The 18,687-nt window shown below is 34.8% G+C and overlaps 1 protein-coding gene across 1 annotated transcript in view; it reads left to right on the forward strand.

Moving 5' to 3' along the window:
* Positions 1-18,687, forward strand: part of LOC124364150 — a 266,060-nt gene that overhangs the window by 199,280 nt on the left and 48,093 nt on the right. The window contains exon 3 of the mRNA XM_046819394.1: positions 1,844-1,876. Within this exon, the coding sequence (XP_046675350.1) occupies positions 1,844-1,876 (33 nt within the window). The remainder of the gene's footprint in view (positions 1-1,843; positions 1,877-18,687) is intronic.

Below are 18,687 nucleotides of genomic sequence, written 5' to 3' on the forward strand. Positions count from 1 at the left end.
ATACTTTGGGAACGGACCTCACCAACTCCAACAGTCTCCTGCAGTAGACTAGACCTATCGAATTACCCTTGCACCCCAGAATATCGACATTGGCGGTCAGTGATGTGCCGCTCCTGGGCATCCATAAGGTTGCCCAGATTTAAGTGACACATCGGTTTTTGCTGCACCCAGTGGTTCAACTGGAAGGTATAAACCAGCCAGAAGTGATCCCTGCTGGGCATATCTTTGAGCTTTCTTCTATAGAAAAAGAATATTTAAGATGCGAAAAATTATGGTAGGGACAGCTTCTCATCGAAATTCCATGAGCTGATGTCACTTTGGTAGAAGCGAAGACTAGCTCTGCTCTCTATTCCAGGAAAAGCGGGTAGGGAATTACACTTCCATATGTTTTCACTATCAAATTTTAACACCAAGGGATCTCTACCCAATCCAACAGCATTCCTCTGCAATGAACTGATCTATAATAATTAATCCTTTTACTCGTATATTTCGAGAGTTGTTATTAGTGATCATCCAATCCTGGTGGTCACCCAGCTCTTTAAGCTATGAACTAAAGAACGCTTGTAAGCTTAATAATCGATTTTGAAAATACGTGATTCTGAGGTGTATATACCAAATATTGCTCGGAATATTTCACCGTCCTATTCATAAAAGGAGGACTTTTAAAACCTAATGTCTATCGCATGAATTTGCTCTCGTAATAGTGACTGAACAATTCAGTCGTGTTTTTAGCTGAAGAAATAGATGGCTGGCGTAAAACCAGGCGTTTACTTAGCTCACTGAATTTGTTGGAGAGACTTTAAAATAACGAAGAGGTCCCGATCATCAAGGGAATTAACGTCCGATACTGATTACATGTACATCTGTTATATGGTTAGAATAAATTGAAAGGTACTAACTAGAGAAATTATGTAGTAATGGTTTGAAGAGTTGATTATATGTGAATGTTGAATTTAGCTCCAGCCACCTTCGTTTTAGTTCGGCGTCTGGAATCTTCATCGGTATCACACTATATTAGGTATTATACGTGTCTTGGATGTCGAAACGATGTAAAGAGTTCGCTTGATCTTCTTCTTCTACGACTTTTTGGATCACTTCAGATTAACAAGATTCCAAAAGTCAAGTCAGATTTCAAACGCAGTATTATGAGGAAGGTGAACTGGAGTTAACAGAACTTTCACAAGAATAATTAATTGAATAATGAATCCGTCATACTTGTGCTAACAATATAATTCTCATAATAAATATCATCAAACTCTACTATCAAGCGGAGTAGAATTCGGAAAGTAAGTTCACAGAAATTAAATACTTTCATCAGAGATGATGTACCGTAATTTATATAATATATAAGGACTAAAATAAGTTTCTATCAACTTACCGATAAGGAATACAGATATTTGATATTGGTCAACAGGTCTCTTATGGATCTACGAAGATAAAAAGAAGAAGAATGATGTATTACTATGTAATGCGTTCGCATGTAAATACTATTGTTGTAGTAAAGTGGTGGTACTTTTATCAGTACTATCGACTTTATCCTGCACCGACTCTCCCCTTATCTATTTGATAAGAATCTCCCACAATGAACTATGAGAAAGGATGTGATAAGGATTAAAAGGGGATCGGCCCACTCCTTTTTAAAAACTAACAAGGAAAGCTATAAATAAAGTAGCCTGGTCTTATTAAATAGTCAAGTGGTATTTTTCAGCTGATATTGGTATTGTTATGTTTTTGTCCTTTTCGTGTAGAATACTTCTATCACTGTTCTAAAATAATGTTTAGGTTTTCTAGATATAAGTTGTATTAATCTATTGTTCCCTTAATGTTATTTTTATTGTTACAGTTGCTGATATTGTTATATTCATCATCTGTATTGGTATGTAATAGCACTGCATTTATATTTTTTTATTGTTCATTGATTAGTTCTAATCTTCAGTTTGATATTTCTATAGAATTTAGTCTACTAATTTTTCACCATTTACAAATTTATCAAGTTGCGTTTTACGTGCGCAGCGACTCTCTTGAACTTGACATTGTTTTTAGTTTATTTTTCCATAATTGGTAGTAATACGGTTGGTTTATATTTTCAAAAATAAAGATTCACAATAGTCAAACATCAAGCTCGTTTTATATATTGAAAGTGTAGTCACAAGTTTGGTGAGAATGTAACTGCACAAATTACTGACTAAAGGAACTAATCTAAATTTATATTGACAAAGAGATCATTGGCAATCAGGAGAGTCAGGTAAGCCGGGATGGTGGTCAATGGAACATCAATGTCCTCTCAGACTTGAGCCCAATCTGGATACCGGAGTAACCGCTAATGGGCCTATCACCTTCGGAAACTTAGTTGCCAATTGCTTAACTTAATTAAGGCATTTCCAAGATCGTATGTTTACAAGACACCGAACTTCACTTGAGAGTTGTGTTCCACAATAGGATCGTCATGTAAGACGAAGATCCTGAATTGGTAAACTACTTAACGTGTGATGAAAATAATTATTTAAGGTTAGAAACATAAACAACAAATTAAAATCAAATAGTTTATTTGCTCGTTACAATTATCAATGCATGGCAAACGTCATTTTTAATTCTAAGATTTTGAACATTAACACCACAATCCTACCACATTCAAAACTTACAACAAATTCATACAATCAAGTCTCATTTGCCCCTCGCCAATTGAAAACCACTTCCAGCGTTGGAGTCAGTCTCCAATTGGGCGGTCTCCCAGTTAAACTCCAGAAACTCGACAACACTGCAAAATGCGTTTGACGCTAGAGAGCGTTTCAGACGGGTTTTTGCCGCCTTGGGTGTAGGGGCAAATTTTATAAAATCGGGCAATCTGTTGATAATTTGAACACCTGCCTGCGAAGGCAAGTTCGCATACACTACCGTCTTGTGTCTTCCAGTACCGTAATTGTCTCTCCCTCTTGTCTCATATCCAAGTGAGCCCGCTCCCTCACCAGGGAGCATGCAGAATTAAGTAGTTTCCAAAATGTAGAGACTGGACAGTTGCAAATGTTTAAATGCTGTCCTGCAAACTCTCTGAAATTCAACTTGGCAGTAACGCTAATTACTTTTTTGCAATCTGAACACCCTCAGGAAATGACTTCTTGCTAAGCTCCCCATAAAACCACCCCGTAAGAATGGTGGTGGTAAATCAACCCATAATATGCCATAATCAGTTTCACAAGTTCCATAATTGCATTCTACAATAGGATCGTCGTGTAAGCTGAAGATCCTAAATTGGTCAATTTAGTAGCGTATGATAAAAATAATTATTTAACAATAACTTCCAGATTTGTCTTCGACAGGATCGTCGTGTACATTGAACATTCCTAATTGGTTACTTTTGCAACGAGTGATGAAAATCATTAGTTAAGGTTAGAAATTAACAGCAAAGCCCATAGTTGTGTTCTACAATAGGATCGTCGTGTAAGCTGAAGATCCTAAATTGGTCAATTTAGTAGCGTATGATAAAAATTATTATTTAACAATAACTTCCAGATTTGTCTTCCACAGGATCGTCGTGTACATTGAACATTCCTAATTGGTTACTTTTGCAACGAGTGATGAAAATCATTAGTTAAGGTTAGAAATTAACAGCAAAGCCCATAGTTGTGTTCTACAATAGGATCGTCGTGTAAGCTGAAGATCCTAAATTGGTCAATTTAGTAGCGTATGATAAAAATAATTATTTAACACTAACTTCCAGATTTGTCTTCAACAGGATCGTCGTGTACATTGAACATTCCTAAGTGGTTAATATTGCAACGAGTGATGAAAAGTATTAGTTAAGGTTAGAAATATTAACAGTAAATTCCAGAATGTGTTCTACAATAGGATCGTCGTGTAAGTTGAAGATCCTAAATTGTTTATTTTCGCAACGTGTGATAAAAATAATTAATTAGGGTTAGAAACATAAACAGTAAATTCTAGTATTGTGTTCTACAATAGAATCGTCGTGTAAGATAAAGATCCTAAACTAGGCAATTTCGCAACGTGTAATGAAAGTATTTATTTAAGTCGACATAAGGTTAGAAACATAAACAGTAAATTCCACAGTTAAACGTAGATTTGAGTCAGGCGAGACTGTGTACACGTGACACAATAATTATACGTTTTTATTTCTGATCTGGGAAAGCGCATTTTGGTTTCCACCGGGCTAAAATGACAGGCCACGTGACATGTAACATCCTGCATGTAGATATCGCTACGTCAGCTGCTGCTGAACCTCAAACATGGCTGCTGCTGATGACAACCTACGGGTCGTAACAGTTTACGAATTACAACTGTGAGCCCTGATTATTTAGACAGGCCACAAAAATATTAAATTATATTTTATTCCATTTTGCACGTAATGTTAAATATGAAATTATTCAATTTTTAGGCGAAATTTGATTTGGAAGAATCTTAATCGAGAACGGAAATTTTGAATTGTAAAACTATCTAGTGTGGGCTACTAAACAATATTAAAAGCTATCGTCTAGTATTAATCAATATACGATAAGTCTTTACCGTTGATATCTACACGATATGGACCGTCAAGCTACTGCACTCCTAAATAACAAATTCTCCCGGCATCTTTGATAATTCTGTTTTGTAAAAAGGAAACTGGATTTCCGGACATTTGCCATCGTTCAATGATACAAAAAAAGCAGTAACACTACGTTTCGAGATCTGAAATCTGATCTCTTCTTCAGGTAAATAAATAATATAACACATAATTACAAACTAAGTATTTAAACAAATCATACTAAATCATAGTATTTGGGTTACATTTCAAATAAAATAAATCAAAAATAATGAGTTTTATAAAATTCCAAGAAAAATATTTTCTGACTATTTTTCATGAGGTTTTGCAAAGTTTCGAGATAATAACTAATAAAAGTTATAGGACTTGCAAGTAAATATGTTTCTTAGCATATATTTTCAGATTGACTCTGTAAAATTTTATGGTTGACTCGTTACAAAACATTCGATGGTTGTAGCAAAGATTGTCTAGTAAGGTTTCAAGATTATAGACGTTCTAAACACATGAAAGCGTTACGATGGTAAAAACATTGAGGGTTATTCTTATATCAGTGTTATGCGAACCAAATAAATAATGTAATAATGCATCTTCAATTTGACATTTCGAAATGATGACCAAACGTGAAATGGACCTTTCTTCTGACTGAGCTGGAAGGGATAAAATGTCACTTCGTAAAGGAGTGAATGTATCAAATACCGATTATTATAGGGTATCTTAATGTTATATGATGCGTAACGGTATTTATTGCTAAGGTAAATTTTGATTTGATTTCATACATATGACTATAACTGCTACAGAATCAGTCTGTTAATACATTGTACTTTTTCATAGACCTCTTGAGGCAGATTCTTACCTCTATTCCACCAAATATTGTGGAAATTTTCCGACGTAAATAACTAGTGAATGCTCTTCACCCACTTTATAGCAAGAACATCGATGCCGTTGATCGTGAGGTGAATGTAAACGAAGAATCTAAAGATATCCTAAATTCAATTTGTACAATCACTAGTATGTAAAATTTGTAAATATCATTATCTTGGTTAGATTGTTTATCCCTATAATTCTTGTTCATTGTGTTTTCATTGCAATGAATTTCGGTCAAATACACTATAAACAGTATATTTAATGTTTTTTGTATTAAACCCAAGAGCTATAGTGTGATGCCAGAGAGTTTGCCATGTTACAAGCCCTTTTATAAATAATTTGTAAAACATAGTAAATATTTGTGAAATATATACTGGAGAACTTACAAAAAAACAGATTTTACAAAATGTTTTTCTTTTATAGCTCCGAGGACAAATAATTTATTGCAAGAATTAGTCAAAAATAGTAGAAACATAAATATATTTTCTAAAAACATTAGAGTATGGTTGATCGGTCAAAATGATATTGATATTTGTTTAAGATAATACATTAGTGTATGGTTAGTCTTGTCTGCTAAGTTATAATAATATTTAAATAGACACTTTAGAGCATTATAAAATAATTATTTATAATATAATATTTAATGTTACATGTGTAAAGCCTAATATTTGAATTGTAAATCATGCATAAAATCCTTTTTGTTAAATACAGCACACTAGTTATACTAAATTTAAACTTTGAAAACGTAAAAGTACATTATTTAGTACATAAGCTACAATAACTCATTTTTTTATCATTTCATTCTTGCTCGATTCCGCTATTTTTATATTTTACCCTTTTTGTATGTAGTATCCCCAACACAGGCACAGCCTCTTATGGGGTACCTAAATTTCCCTTATTTTGTAAATCTATTGGCCTAATTATTAGTTATAAAACAAGAAAGAAAAATCTAAAAGGATGTAACCTACTTTTTATATTTTATTACTCTAAGTACATAAAATTTGAAATAAAGTAAGTAGAAGAAAACATTTTTTTTTATTTGTTTATTTACTGCTATTGTAAATACGTTATGTCATAGTATTATTTATTATCAAGCACTGGCAATAATATTTATTTGTAATATTCAGTTTTTTTATTATGGGAAAATAAATGATTTATTATTATTATTTTATTTTTAAAATGGGTTTTTCTTGCTTAAAAATCTTATTGTAAATAAAATATTTTTAGTTTATTGAAGTGAAAAGAATACAAAAATAAAAATGTCATAGAAACATTCTGAAATATGACCCTTACAAAATACCGGAATAAATGTATCAAGTAACTTCAATACATCGAAGAAAAAATATATTTTCGCGCAAAATAATTACATGCTTGTTATTTTTTAATTAATTAAAGAAAAATGTTTTTAGATTTTTCATAATTCGAATTTAGTTGTTTTAAGATCACTTAAGGTACAACATGGTTTTCAAATTTGTTGTAATAAGAAAATATGCACAATAACAAAAAATAACTTAGTTTACTCTAAGGTAAGAAAATGTTTATACTTTTAATAATAAATATGATTTTTGTACGCAAACACAGGATGTAGAGTTAGTAGGCTATACTAAATAATTCACTAAAATGGAACGTGTAGACTACTTAAATAGTTTTGAAAAGAAGAACGCAACAGTAAACAACATATGATGCCGCTCGTAGACCGCACCGTGGCCCGTCAAAATTCAAACTAAAACAATCGGTGACGGTGCGGCCACGACGGTCTGGTGTCGGTGCGGACATGTGTGGACTTGCAGGTTGAAAACTGCGCTGCAAATTCTTTCACCGTATGACGGCCAGCATACGGCCGACTTACGTGACGGGCGCGGTGCGGTTTATGTGTGTCCCAACCTTTATGGATTAAAACGTTGATTACACAGGCCAACGATGAAAAAACTTTTTTACTAAAAAATACCTTATTCTAATGTTTTTTTAGGTCGCTGAATCCAAATATGATGCTTAAAAAGCTGTATCATCCACAATTTCTTCACATTTTGAAGTAACATTTTTTTAACTAAGCGATTTCTACAGAGTTTAAATATAATCAAAAAAGTAGAGGTAATGGACTTAAATTGTGTTGGTAGCACTGCTGAAACACACTAAAAGATCAAAAAAGGTAGATTCCATTTGAAACGTTAACAGCTGATGTTTGTTTACTGTCAATCTAACCTCACTTTCACGGTTTTTTGTACACGTGCTCAACACAATGTCTAACCCGCGGTTGTAAAAACTCTGTTGACAGTTTTCGTTATATTTGGTGGTGAGTTGTTGATTAAAAAACACCAAAGAAACATTACGGACTTTGTGAAAAAGGTTTATCGATCATACTTTGGAACTTTACTTGGAGATCAGGATAAATATTGGGCGCCGCATATAGGTATGTTATGTATGTGTTGAAGATCTAAGAAAAATGGTCAAAAAAGGAGAAAAAATCCTTCAAATTTGCTGTTCCTATGATATGGAGAGAGCCAAGAAATCATTCTGATGATTATTACTTTTGCAGTGTTGATTTAACTGGTCACAACTCAAAAATATGAAGGTAATAAGCTACCCTAACCTTATGTCTGCCATCCGACCAGTGAAAACACGGTCAAGATTTGCCGGTCCCTGAACCTCCAGATGATTTGGATTCCATTCAAACTGAACCAATCTTATGATGTAGAATCTGAGTTAGATGAACAAGATGATGAAGAATTTCGATGTATTACAGAAAATGTAGAGCCTAAATTGTTTACTCAGATTGAACTTAATGACTTGGTTAGGGATCTAGGCTTAACTAAAGAAAAAGCTGAATTGCTTGGCTCTAGACTAAAAGAAAAGAACTTGTTGGGTGCTGGAAACCAGCATTTATGTGCATAGAAAAGAGAGAGCAACAATTTTCAAAGTTTTTTGAACAAGATGGTGATTTGGTGTACTGTACAGACATTCCAGGTCTGATGAATGAATTTGGTGTTGAGTACAAAAAGGAAGACTGGAGGCTGTTCATTGACTCATCCAAAAGAAGTTTAAAGGCTGTTTTATTACACAATGGAAACCAGTACGCATCTATACCTGTTGGTCATTCTGTACACATGAAAGAAAGCTATGAAAACCTAGAAATAGTGCTGAATAAAATAGGCTATTGTGATCATGGTTGGATGATATGTGGTGATTTAAAAGTAACATGTATGCTACTTGGTCAACAAGGTGGTTTTACCAAGTTACCATGTTTCTTTTGTGAATGGGACAGTAGGGCTAGAGATCAACATTGGTGCAAAAAGAACTGGCCTGCTAGGGAATCTTTAAAACCAGGTGAAAAGAACATTCTTCGCAAAAACCTCGTAGATCCAAAAAAAGTGCTCTACCACCTCTTCACATAAAGTTAGGCCTCATGAAACAGTTTGTCAAGGCTTTGCCTAAAGATGGGCCATGTTTTATGTATCTCTGCCTAAAGTTTCCACACCTTTCAGAAGCTAAACTGAAAGAAGGCGTCTTTGTCGGACCATAGACATTAGAAAAATGATGTTAGACCTTAACTTTGAATCGACAATGACCTCAAATGAGAAAGAAGCATGGGTGTCATTCAAGCAAGTGGTTACCAAGTTCTTGGGGAATAAAAAAGATCCAGAATATGTTGCTATTGTTGCTAACATGTTAAAGAACTTTAAAAAGTTTAGGATGTTTGATGAGCCTGAAAGTTCACTTCCTGAACAGTCATCTTGATTACTTCCCGGAAAACTTGGGCGATGTAAGTGAGGAGCAAGGAGAGCGTTTTCACCAGGACATTAAAACTGATGGAAAAACGCTATCAGGGCCGCTGGAACACTAACATGATGGGGGGGGACTACTGTTGGTCACTTCACAGAGAAGTTCAGCAGGCGACTCATCGTAGAAAAAGCTACACAAGAAGTTTCAAAGAAAAGAGGGAAAGAAAATACAAAACCAATCCCAGATGACTAATGGAACCTGTATTATACCACATGTATAACTCTTTCAAGTAACCTATTGTATTAATATATTCATAATTATGATGTAACATAGTGTTTCATTAATTTCACCATATACCGTATTTATACTACATAAGAAACTACATAAAAATGTATACTACATAAAAACCCAAATTGCAGAAAAAACTATGGGTGATACAAAAAAACTAAGGCCAAGATTTGGATTCAGCACATAAAAATCTATAAAAATCAGCTATTAAAGTAAAAAAAGTTTTCACAAAAAAAATTTTTCGTTGGCCTGTGTTATCGACCCGTGAATGCTCAACAACACAATGATTGTCAACTAACCTACATCAGAGATGATATGACACATGGGAAATTTATCCTTAACTGATTATAAACCATCAGTCACACTTTACAACGCAACATTCAGACTGCGCAGTACAGAGATGATCGCGATAAACGTAGCAGGTTATTATGGCCGCGAATATCGGACACGGTATCAACATTCTCGTCGGGTTGCAATGAAAGAGCAATAACGAAATGACTGCTCTGAATGATCTACTGCGGGCTCCGATGCCTGCGGATTATTGTAATTATAGCAGCAGAGGGTGAGTGAGAGTCGTGAGAACGTTTTGTGGCACGCGCCGCCTCACCCCGAGGTGTCGTCATCTACCATCAGCCTTCAGAGCGAACGGAGAGTCGGGCCGACGTTTAATCTCTGCTGGGAGATGATACATTTCTCTCCAGAGTTGTGGTCTTCTCCTCCTAGATTAGAACGGAAATGAAATAAAATATTGAAGACACGCACGCACGCATGTAAGCACGCTCCACACCACACAAACTGAGGACAGAGTGCGCGCGCGCGCGAGAACCTTTAGTACCGTCCCATTATATCCATGATTAATTTAATTCCATAAAATAAAATGCTTGACTAATTTGCGAACCACTAACGTCGCTGTCCTGCTTGTATCCTTGGTATTAATACTTGAAATTTATGAATATCTATAAACCTGATAAAGTAAATTGTATGCCATTGCTTTACAATCTCAACCTCAAAGGATGTCTTATGTTACCAGGCAAAGCTATGGCTTATAAACCCTGACTTCCGAACCACCACCAATGACCGGGCAGGCGGGCTGCTTGTAAGGACGGGATCGCTCAGCGGTCACCCATCCAAGCAAGGTTATCTCGCGATAACCGCCGTACCCGCTACACTGCGACATTTGCAAATCTCTGTTCGCTACATCATCATATTTTCTTGGTCCAATTTAGAAGTTACATACAGTTTAATATGCCTGATGAATATTTTCTTCGTTGTAAAACAGACTCGCTGCCATATCGGTGGGTTTCTACCATAGAACTTTGTGATATTCACGGAGTGACTGCGCTCGTTTGTTTCCTCAAATTGTAGTCACAGACAGAATACTTCGTGATTGGTATTATTAGTGCTCGGCCCCTCTGTTTTTGTTCTTTCGCCTAATTTAAAAGTGCTAACCCTCCATGTCAAGGAAAACTAACTTCGTGTGTTAGAAATGAACTAAATATAGCAATTCACTGCTGTCAATTATAGTAAAATTCACATAGTAATAATAATATAACTACTTGCACTAATTACGCTACGACAGATTTAATTTAATAAATATACAAATATGGAATGTTGCAAATTCAAAATTCGAGAATAAGTGAGTTTTAATAAATTGTATCGTAATATAATTAATGATAATTAATGTTTATACTAAGTTTCGCAAAGTTTGGATTATGTGTGATTCATGAACAAAAATTAAAGCGTGCAAAGGCCCCTTTAAAACCGTTCGAATTAATAATATTAACAGATTTATAAAATATGGGACCATTAAAAATTTAGAAATAGACAGTAATATTTGTAGACACTGCCCTAACGACGCCTTAAGAGGTTTTTGTCATGAAAACGGTTAATTTTAGTATTTTCGGCTAATGAACTATAGAATATTAGTTGTTCTTGCAATAATAACATATTTTGGAAGAATTAACCATGTATTAAAAGTTAAAAACGCAATTCGGGACAATGATACAGTTAATGATTAATTTTGTTATTTATATTTTTATCGGCAAGAATCTATCTTGGCCAGACAGAACGCTGTAGGAGTTCCTAGTCTTACGCGGTCAATATCAAGGTATCATAAACCTTTAAAGTTTTCTAGTTCAACCTTGTTAAAACCTTGTTAGTTCAATTAAAATCATGAAATATTTCGTTCCACTCTAATAAATCTGGTTTTATTACCTTTTTTGGAACTGTCATTTATAATCAGAGGGAAACAAAGATCAGTTTTCAGTTGGAACTGAACTTAAGTTTGGACATAAAAATATGTAACTAACGTAATATAATAATACTTTTTTTATCTATATAGTAAGTGTAAAATAAATAAATTTCACCAATCTTCTATTATGTTTTTAATCATACGGTTCATTACGGTATACGTATCAAATGAATACACAGTTTTATTACATTTTATGCATAAATATAAAATTGAAATATAATCGAATTATAGATAATATTCTTTAAATTTGAAGCATAATATATTCTATATTAAAGTATATATATATATATATATATATATATATTTTATATAAAGAATATTATCTATAATTCGATTCTATTTTACTTTTATATTTATAAGTAAAACCATGTTATAAGATGGGTACTGTTTTCAGATTTACTATCCGGTTTTCGTTTAGAAATCAAATATTATCTATATTTGTCTAAGACAACAGGATTTCGTACATCAGTCATCATCAGGAGTTAACAAACCGAAACACTACGTTTCGAAAACAGGTATCTGCTCTCTTCTTCAATTTCAATAATAACTCCATCTTGTACTTTGAAGAGGAGGGCCAGTCTGGAAAATTGTGTTTTGAGTGTATTTGAATAACGGTATTTAAATGTCTAATTGTTTTAACGAATTTTATCAAACGATCGACCAGATCGATTACGTCGCCTAGTCAAGTTACCGAGTATGAAGTCGGTAGCGATCATATTGAGTGCGTGAGTCCGACACCTGACCACTGCATAGCGTGTCAAATGAGTCTGCGGTTTACCGCATCGGGGAAGTGAAGAATGTCAACACCACAGGTGTCCCCGCCGTTAACCGGCCGTCGACCTGGAGGCTCCAGTCTGGACTTGCGAGTACCTGGAGGCTCCAGTCTGGACTTACAAAAGTTCTGATCAGTTTTTTTGTTCTCTTAGGACAAGAAGCTTATAAATTGCAATAAGAACCTTTGCGCAGCTTCATGAGTGACAGGATATTCAGGATGGGTAAGGTTAGGGGGTAGGGGCCGCTTCCTATCGAGATCCATGAGGAAGAATTAGAGCACTAATCTCAAAGTCATGTCCTCCCGGAAGAAGAAGAGGCCAGCTCTCCAGTCAAAGCAGGTAAGTGGTAGCACATCCTTGTTGAGGCTAGCAAGAACCTCTCGAATCTCACCAACTCAAACAGTCATTTCCCGCAGTAGACTATACCTATCGAATTACCCTTGCAACCCAGAATCTTGAAATTTGCAGTTAGTGATGTGCCATTCTTGGACATCCATAAGGTTGCCCAGATTTAAGTGACACATCGGTTTTTGCTGTGCCTAGTGGTTCAACTGGAAAGTATACACCAGCCAGAAGAGATCCCTGCTGCGCAAATCGTCGAGCTTGCTTTCATAGGAAAAGAATATTTAAGATGCGGAAGATTAGAGAAGGGAATGCTTCTCATCGAAGTCCCATGAGATGATGTCACTTTGGTAGAAAGCGAAGGCTAGCTCTGCTCATGTCTATTCCAGAAAAAGCGGGTAGGGAATTACACTTCCCTATGTTTTCACTATCAAATGTTAACACCAAGGGAGCTCTACCCAACCCAACAGCATTCCTCTGCAGTAAACTGATCTATAATAATTAATCCTTTTACTAGTATATTTCGAGAGTTTTTATTAGTGATGATCCAATCCAGGTTGTCACCCAGCTCTTTAAGCTATGAACTAAAGAGCGCTTGTAAGCTTAATAATCGTTTTGAAAATACGTGATTCTGAGGTGTATATACAAAATATTGCTCGGAGTATTTCACCGTCCTATTCATAAAAGGAGGACTTTTAAAACCTAATGTCTACCGCATTAATTTGCTCTCGTAAGAGTGACTGTGAACAATCCAGTCGTGTTTTCAGCTGAAGAAATAGATGGCTGGCGTAAAACCAAGATTTTACTCGGCTAACCGAAATTGATGGTGAGACTTTAAAATAACGAAGAGATCCCGATCATCAAGGGAATTAAGGTCCGATACTGATTACATGTACAACTTTTATATGGTAAGATTAAATTGAAAGGTACTAACTAGAGAAATTATGTGTCAATAATGGTTTGAAGAGTTGATTATATGTGAATGTTGAATTTAGCTCCAGTCACCTTCGTTTTAGTAAAGCGTCTGGAATCTTCATCGGTATCACACTATATTAGGTATTATACGTGTCTTGGATGTCGAAACGATGTAAAGAGTTCGCTTGATCTTCTTCTTCTACGACTTTTTGGATCACTTCAGATTAACATGACTCAAGATTCCAGAAGTCAAGTCAGATTTCAAACGCAGTATTATGAGGAAGGTGAACTGGAGTTAACAAAACTTTCACAAGAATAATTAATTGAATAATGCATCCGTCATACTTGTGCTAACAATATAATTCTCATAATAAATATCATCAAACTCTACTATCAAGCGGAGTAGAATTTGGAAAGTAAGTTCACAGAAATTAAATACTTTCATCAGAGATGATGTACCGTAATTTATATAATATATAAGGACTAAAATAAGTTTTTATCAACTTACCGATAAGGAATACAGATATTTGATATTGGTCAACAGGTCTCTTATGGATCTACGAAGATAAAAAGAGGAAGAATGATGTATTATTATGTAATGCGTTCGCATGTAAATACTATTGTTGTAGTAAAGTGGTGGTACCTTTTATCAGTACTATCGACTTTATCCTGCACCGACTCTCCCCTTATCTATTTGATAAGAATCTCCCACAATGAACTATGAGAAAGGATGTGATAAGGATTAAAAGGGGATCGGCCCACTCCTTTTTAAAAACTAACAAGGAAAGCTATAAATAAAGTAGCCTAGTCTTATTAAATAGTCAAGTGGTATTTGTCAGCTGATATTGGTATTATTATGTTTTTGTTCTTTTTGTGTAGAATACTTCGTATATTATTTCAATTATCACTGTTCTAAAATAATGTTTAGGTTTTCTAGCTATAAGTTGTATTAATCTATTGTTCCCTTAATGTTATTTTTATTGTTACAGTTGCTGATATTGTTATATTCATCATCTGTATTGGTATGTAATAGCACTGCATTTATATTTTTTTATTGTTCATTGATTAGTTCTAATCTTCAGTTTGATATTTCTATATAATTTAGTCTACTAATTTTTCACCATTTACAAATTTATCAAGTTGCGTTTTACGTGCGCAGCGACTCTCTTGAACTTGACATTGTTTTTATTTTATTTTTCCATAATTGGTGGTAATACGGTTGGTTTATATTTTCCAAAATAAAGATTCACAATAGTCAAACATCAAGCTCGTTTTATATATTGAAAGTGTAGTCACAAGTTTGGTGAGAATGTAACTGCACAAATTACTGACTAAAGGAACTAATCTAAATTTATATTGACAAAGAGATCATTGGCAATCAGGAGAGTCAGGTAAGCCGGGATGGTGGTCAATGGAACATCAATGTCCTCTCAGACTTGAGCCCAATCTGGATACCGGCGTAACCGCTAATGGGCCTATCACCTTCGGAAACTTAGTTGCCAATTGCTTAACTTAATTAAGGCATTTCCAAGATCGTATGTTTACAAGACACCGAACTTCACTCGAGAGTTGTGTTCCACAATAGGATCGTCATGTAAGACGAAGATCCTGAATTGGTAAACTACTTAACGTGTGATGAAAATAATTATTTAAGGTTAGAAACATAAACAACAAATTAAAATCAAATAGTTTATTTGCTCGTTACAATTATCAATGCATGGCAAACGTCATTTTTAATTCTAAGATTTTGAACATTAACACCACAATCCTACCACATTCAAAACTTACAACAAATTCATACAATCAAGTCTCATTTGCCCCTCGCCAATTGAAAACCACTTCCAGCGTTGGAGTCAGTCTCCAATTGGGCGGTCTCCCAGTTAAACTCCAGAAACTCGACAACACTGTAAAATGCGTTTGACGCTAGAGAGCGTTTCAGGCCGGGTTTTTTCCGCCTTGGGTGTAGGGGCAAATTTTATAAAATCGGGCAATCTGTTGATAATTTGAACACCTGCCTGCGAAGGCAAGTTCGCATACACTACCGTCCTGTGTCTTCCAGTACCGTAATTGTCTCTCCCTCTTGTCTCATATCCAAGTGTGCCCGCTCCCTCACTAGGGCGCATTTATACATGCAGAATTAAGTAGTTTCCAAAATGTAGAGACTGGACAGTTGCAAATGTTTAAATGCTGTCCTGTAAACTCTCTGAAATTCAACTTGGCAGTAACGCTAATTATCGCCTTTTTTGCAATCTGAACACCCTCAGGAAATGACTTCTTGCTAAGCTCCCCATAAAACCACCCCGTAAGAATGGTGGTGGTAAATCAAGCCATAATATGCCATAATCAGTTTCACAAGTTCCATAATTGCATTCTACAATAGGATCGTCGTGTAAGCTGAAGATCCTAAATTGGTCAATTTAGTAGCGTGTGATAAAAATAATTATTTAACAGTAACTTCCAGATTTGTCTTCAACAGGATCGTCGTGTACATTGAACATTCCTAATTGGTTACTTTTGCAACGAGTGATGAAAATCATTAGTTAAGGTTAGAAATTAACAGCAAAGCCCATAGTTGTGTTCTACAATAGGATCGTCGTGTAAGCTGAAGATCCTAAATTGGTCAATTTAGTAGCGTATGATAAAAATCATTATTTAACAGTAACTTCCAGATTTGTCTTCCACAGGATCGTCGTGTACATTGAACATTCCTAATTGGTTACTTTTGCAACGAGTGATGAAAATCATTAGTTAAGGTTAGAAATTAACAGCAAAGCCCATAGTTGTGTTCTACAATAGGATCGTCGTGTAAGCTGAAGATCCTAAATTGGTCAATTTAGTAGCGTATGATGATAAAAATAATTATTTAACACTAACTTCCAGATTTGTCTTCAACAGGATCGTCGTGTACATTGAACATTCCTAAGTGGTTAATATTGCAACGAGTGATGAAAAGTATTAGTTAAGGTTAGAAATATTAACAGTAAATTCCAGAATGTGTTCTACAATAGGATCGTCGTGTAAGTTGAAGATCCTAAATTGTTTATTTTCGCAACGTGTGATAAAAATAATTAATTAGGGTTAGAAACATAAACAGTAAATTCTAGTATTGTGTTCTACAATAGAATCGTCGTGTAAGATAAAGATCCTAAACTAGGCAATTTCGCAACGTGTAATGAAAGTATTTATTTAAGTCGACATAAGGTTAGAAACATAAACAGTAAATTCCACAGTTAAACGTAGATTTGAGTCAGGCGAGACTGTATACACGTGACACAATAATTATACGTTTTTATTTCCGATCTGGGAAAGCGCATTTTGGTTTCCACCGGGCTAAAATGACAGGCCACGTGACATGTAACATCCTGCATGTAGATATCGCTACGTCAGCTGCTGCTGAACCTCAAACATGGCTGCTGCTGATGACAACCTACGGGTCGTAACAGTTTACGAATTATAACTGTGAGCCCTGATTATTTAGACAGGCCACAAAAATATTAAATTATATTTTATTCCATTTTGCACGTAATGTTAAATATGAAATTATTCAATTTTTAGGCGAAATTTGATTTGGAAGAATCTTAATCGAGAACGGAAATTTTGAATTGTAAAACTATCTAGTGTGGGCTACTAAACAATATTAAAAGCTATCGTCTAGTATTAATCAATATACGATAAGTCTTTACCGTTGATATCTACACGATATGGACCGTCAAGCTACTGCACTCCTAAATAACAAATTCTCCTGGCATCTTTGATAATTCTGTTTTGTAAAAAGGAAACTGGATTTCCGGACATTTGCCATCATTCAATGATACAAAAAAAGCAGTAACACTACGTTTCGAGATCTGAAATCTGATCTCTTCTTCAGGTAAATAAATAATATAACACATAATTACAAACTAAGTATTTAAACAAATCATACTAAATCATAGTATTTGGGTTACATTTCAAATAAAATAAATCAAAAATAATGAGTTTTATAAAATTCCAAGAAAAATATTTTCTGACTATTTTTCATGAGGTTTTGCAAAGTTTCGAGATAATAACTAATAAAAGTTATAGGACTTGCAAGTAAATATGTTTCTTAGCATATATTTTCAGATTGACTCTGTAAAATTTTATGGTTGACTCGTTACAAAACATTCGATGGTTGTAGCAAAGATTGTCTAGTAAGGTTTCAAGATTATAGACGTTCTAAACACATGAAAGCGTTACGATGGTAAAAACATTGAGGGTTATTCTTATATCAGTGTTATGCGAACCAAATAAATAATGTAATAATGCATCTTCAATTTGACATTTCGAAATGATGACCAAACGTGAAATGGACCTTTCTTCTGACTGAGCTGGAAGGGATAAAATGTCACTTCGTAAAGGAGTGAATGTATCAAATACCGATTATTATAGGGTATCTTAATGTTATATGATGCGTAACGGTATTTATTGCTAAGGTAAATTTTGATTTGATTTCATACATATGACTATAACTGCTACAGAATCAGTCTGTTAATACATTGTACTTTTTCATAGACCTCTTGAGGCAGATTCTTACCTCTATTCCACCAAATATTGTGGAAATTTTCCGACGTAAATAACTAGTGAATGCTCTTCACCCACTTTATAGCAAGAACATCGATGCCGTTGATCGTGAGGTGAATGTAAACGAAGAATCTAAAGATATCCTAAATTCAAGAGATTTCACAAAGTATTTTGGACTTGTTGCATTCAGGAAGCAAATTACACTTTCAGGCAATGTCATGTCGCTTTTCCGTGTAAAACTAGAAGTTGACTTACCGGTTCTATCATCAATACACTAACCCGTCTTCAGTGCAGAATAAGGATGTACTCCAGATACAGAATTCTTACTAAACATGATCAGCTGATTTCGATGTTGCAAGGGCATTCAGTGTTCACTGATTTCCCAGCTTTTAAGAAAAAACATGCTTACAAAGGAAACAGAGAACGTTGTTGCGTCCAGTTACAGATAGGAATTTTCT

The sequence above is a fragment of the Homalodisca vitripennis genome, chromosome 6 (assembly GCF_021130785.1).
Source record: "Homalodisca vitripennis isolate AUS2020 chromosome 6, UT_GWSS_2.1, whole genome shotgun sequence".
NCBI lineage: Eukaryota > Metazoa > Arthropoda > Insecta > Hemiptera > Cicadellidae > Homalodisca > Homalodisca vitripennis.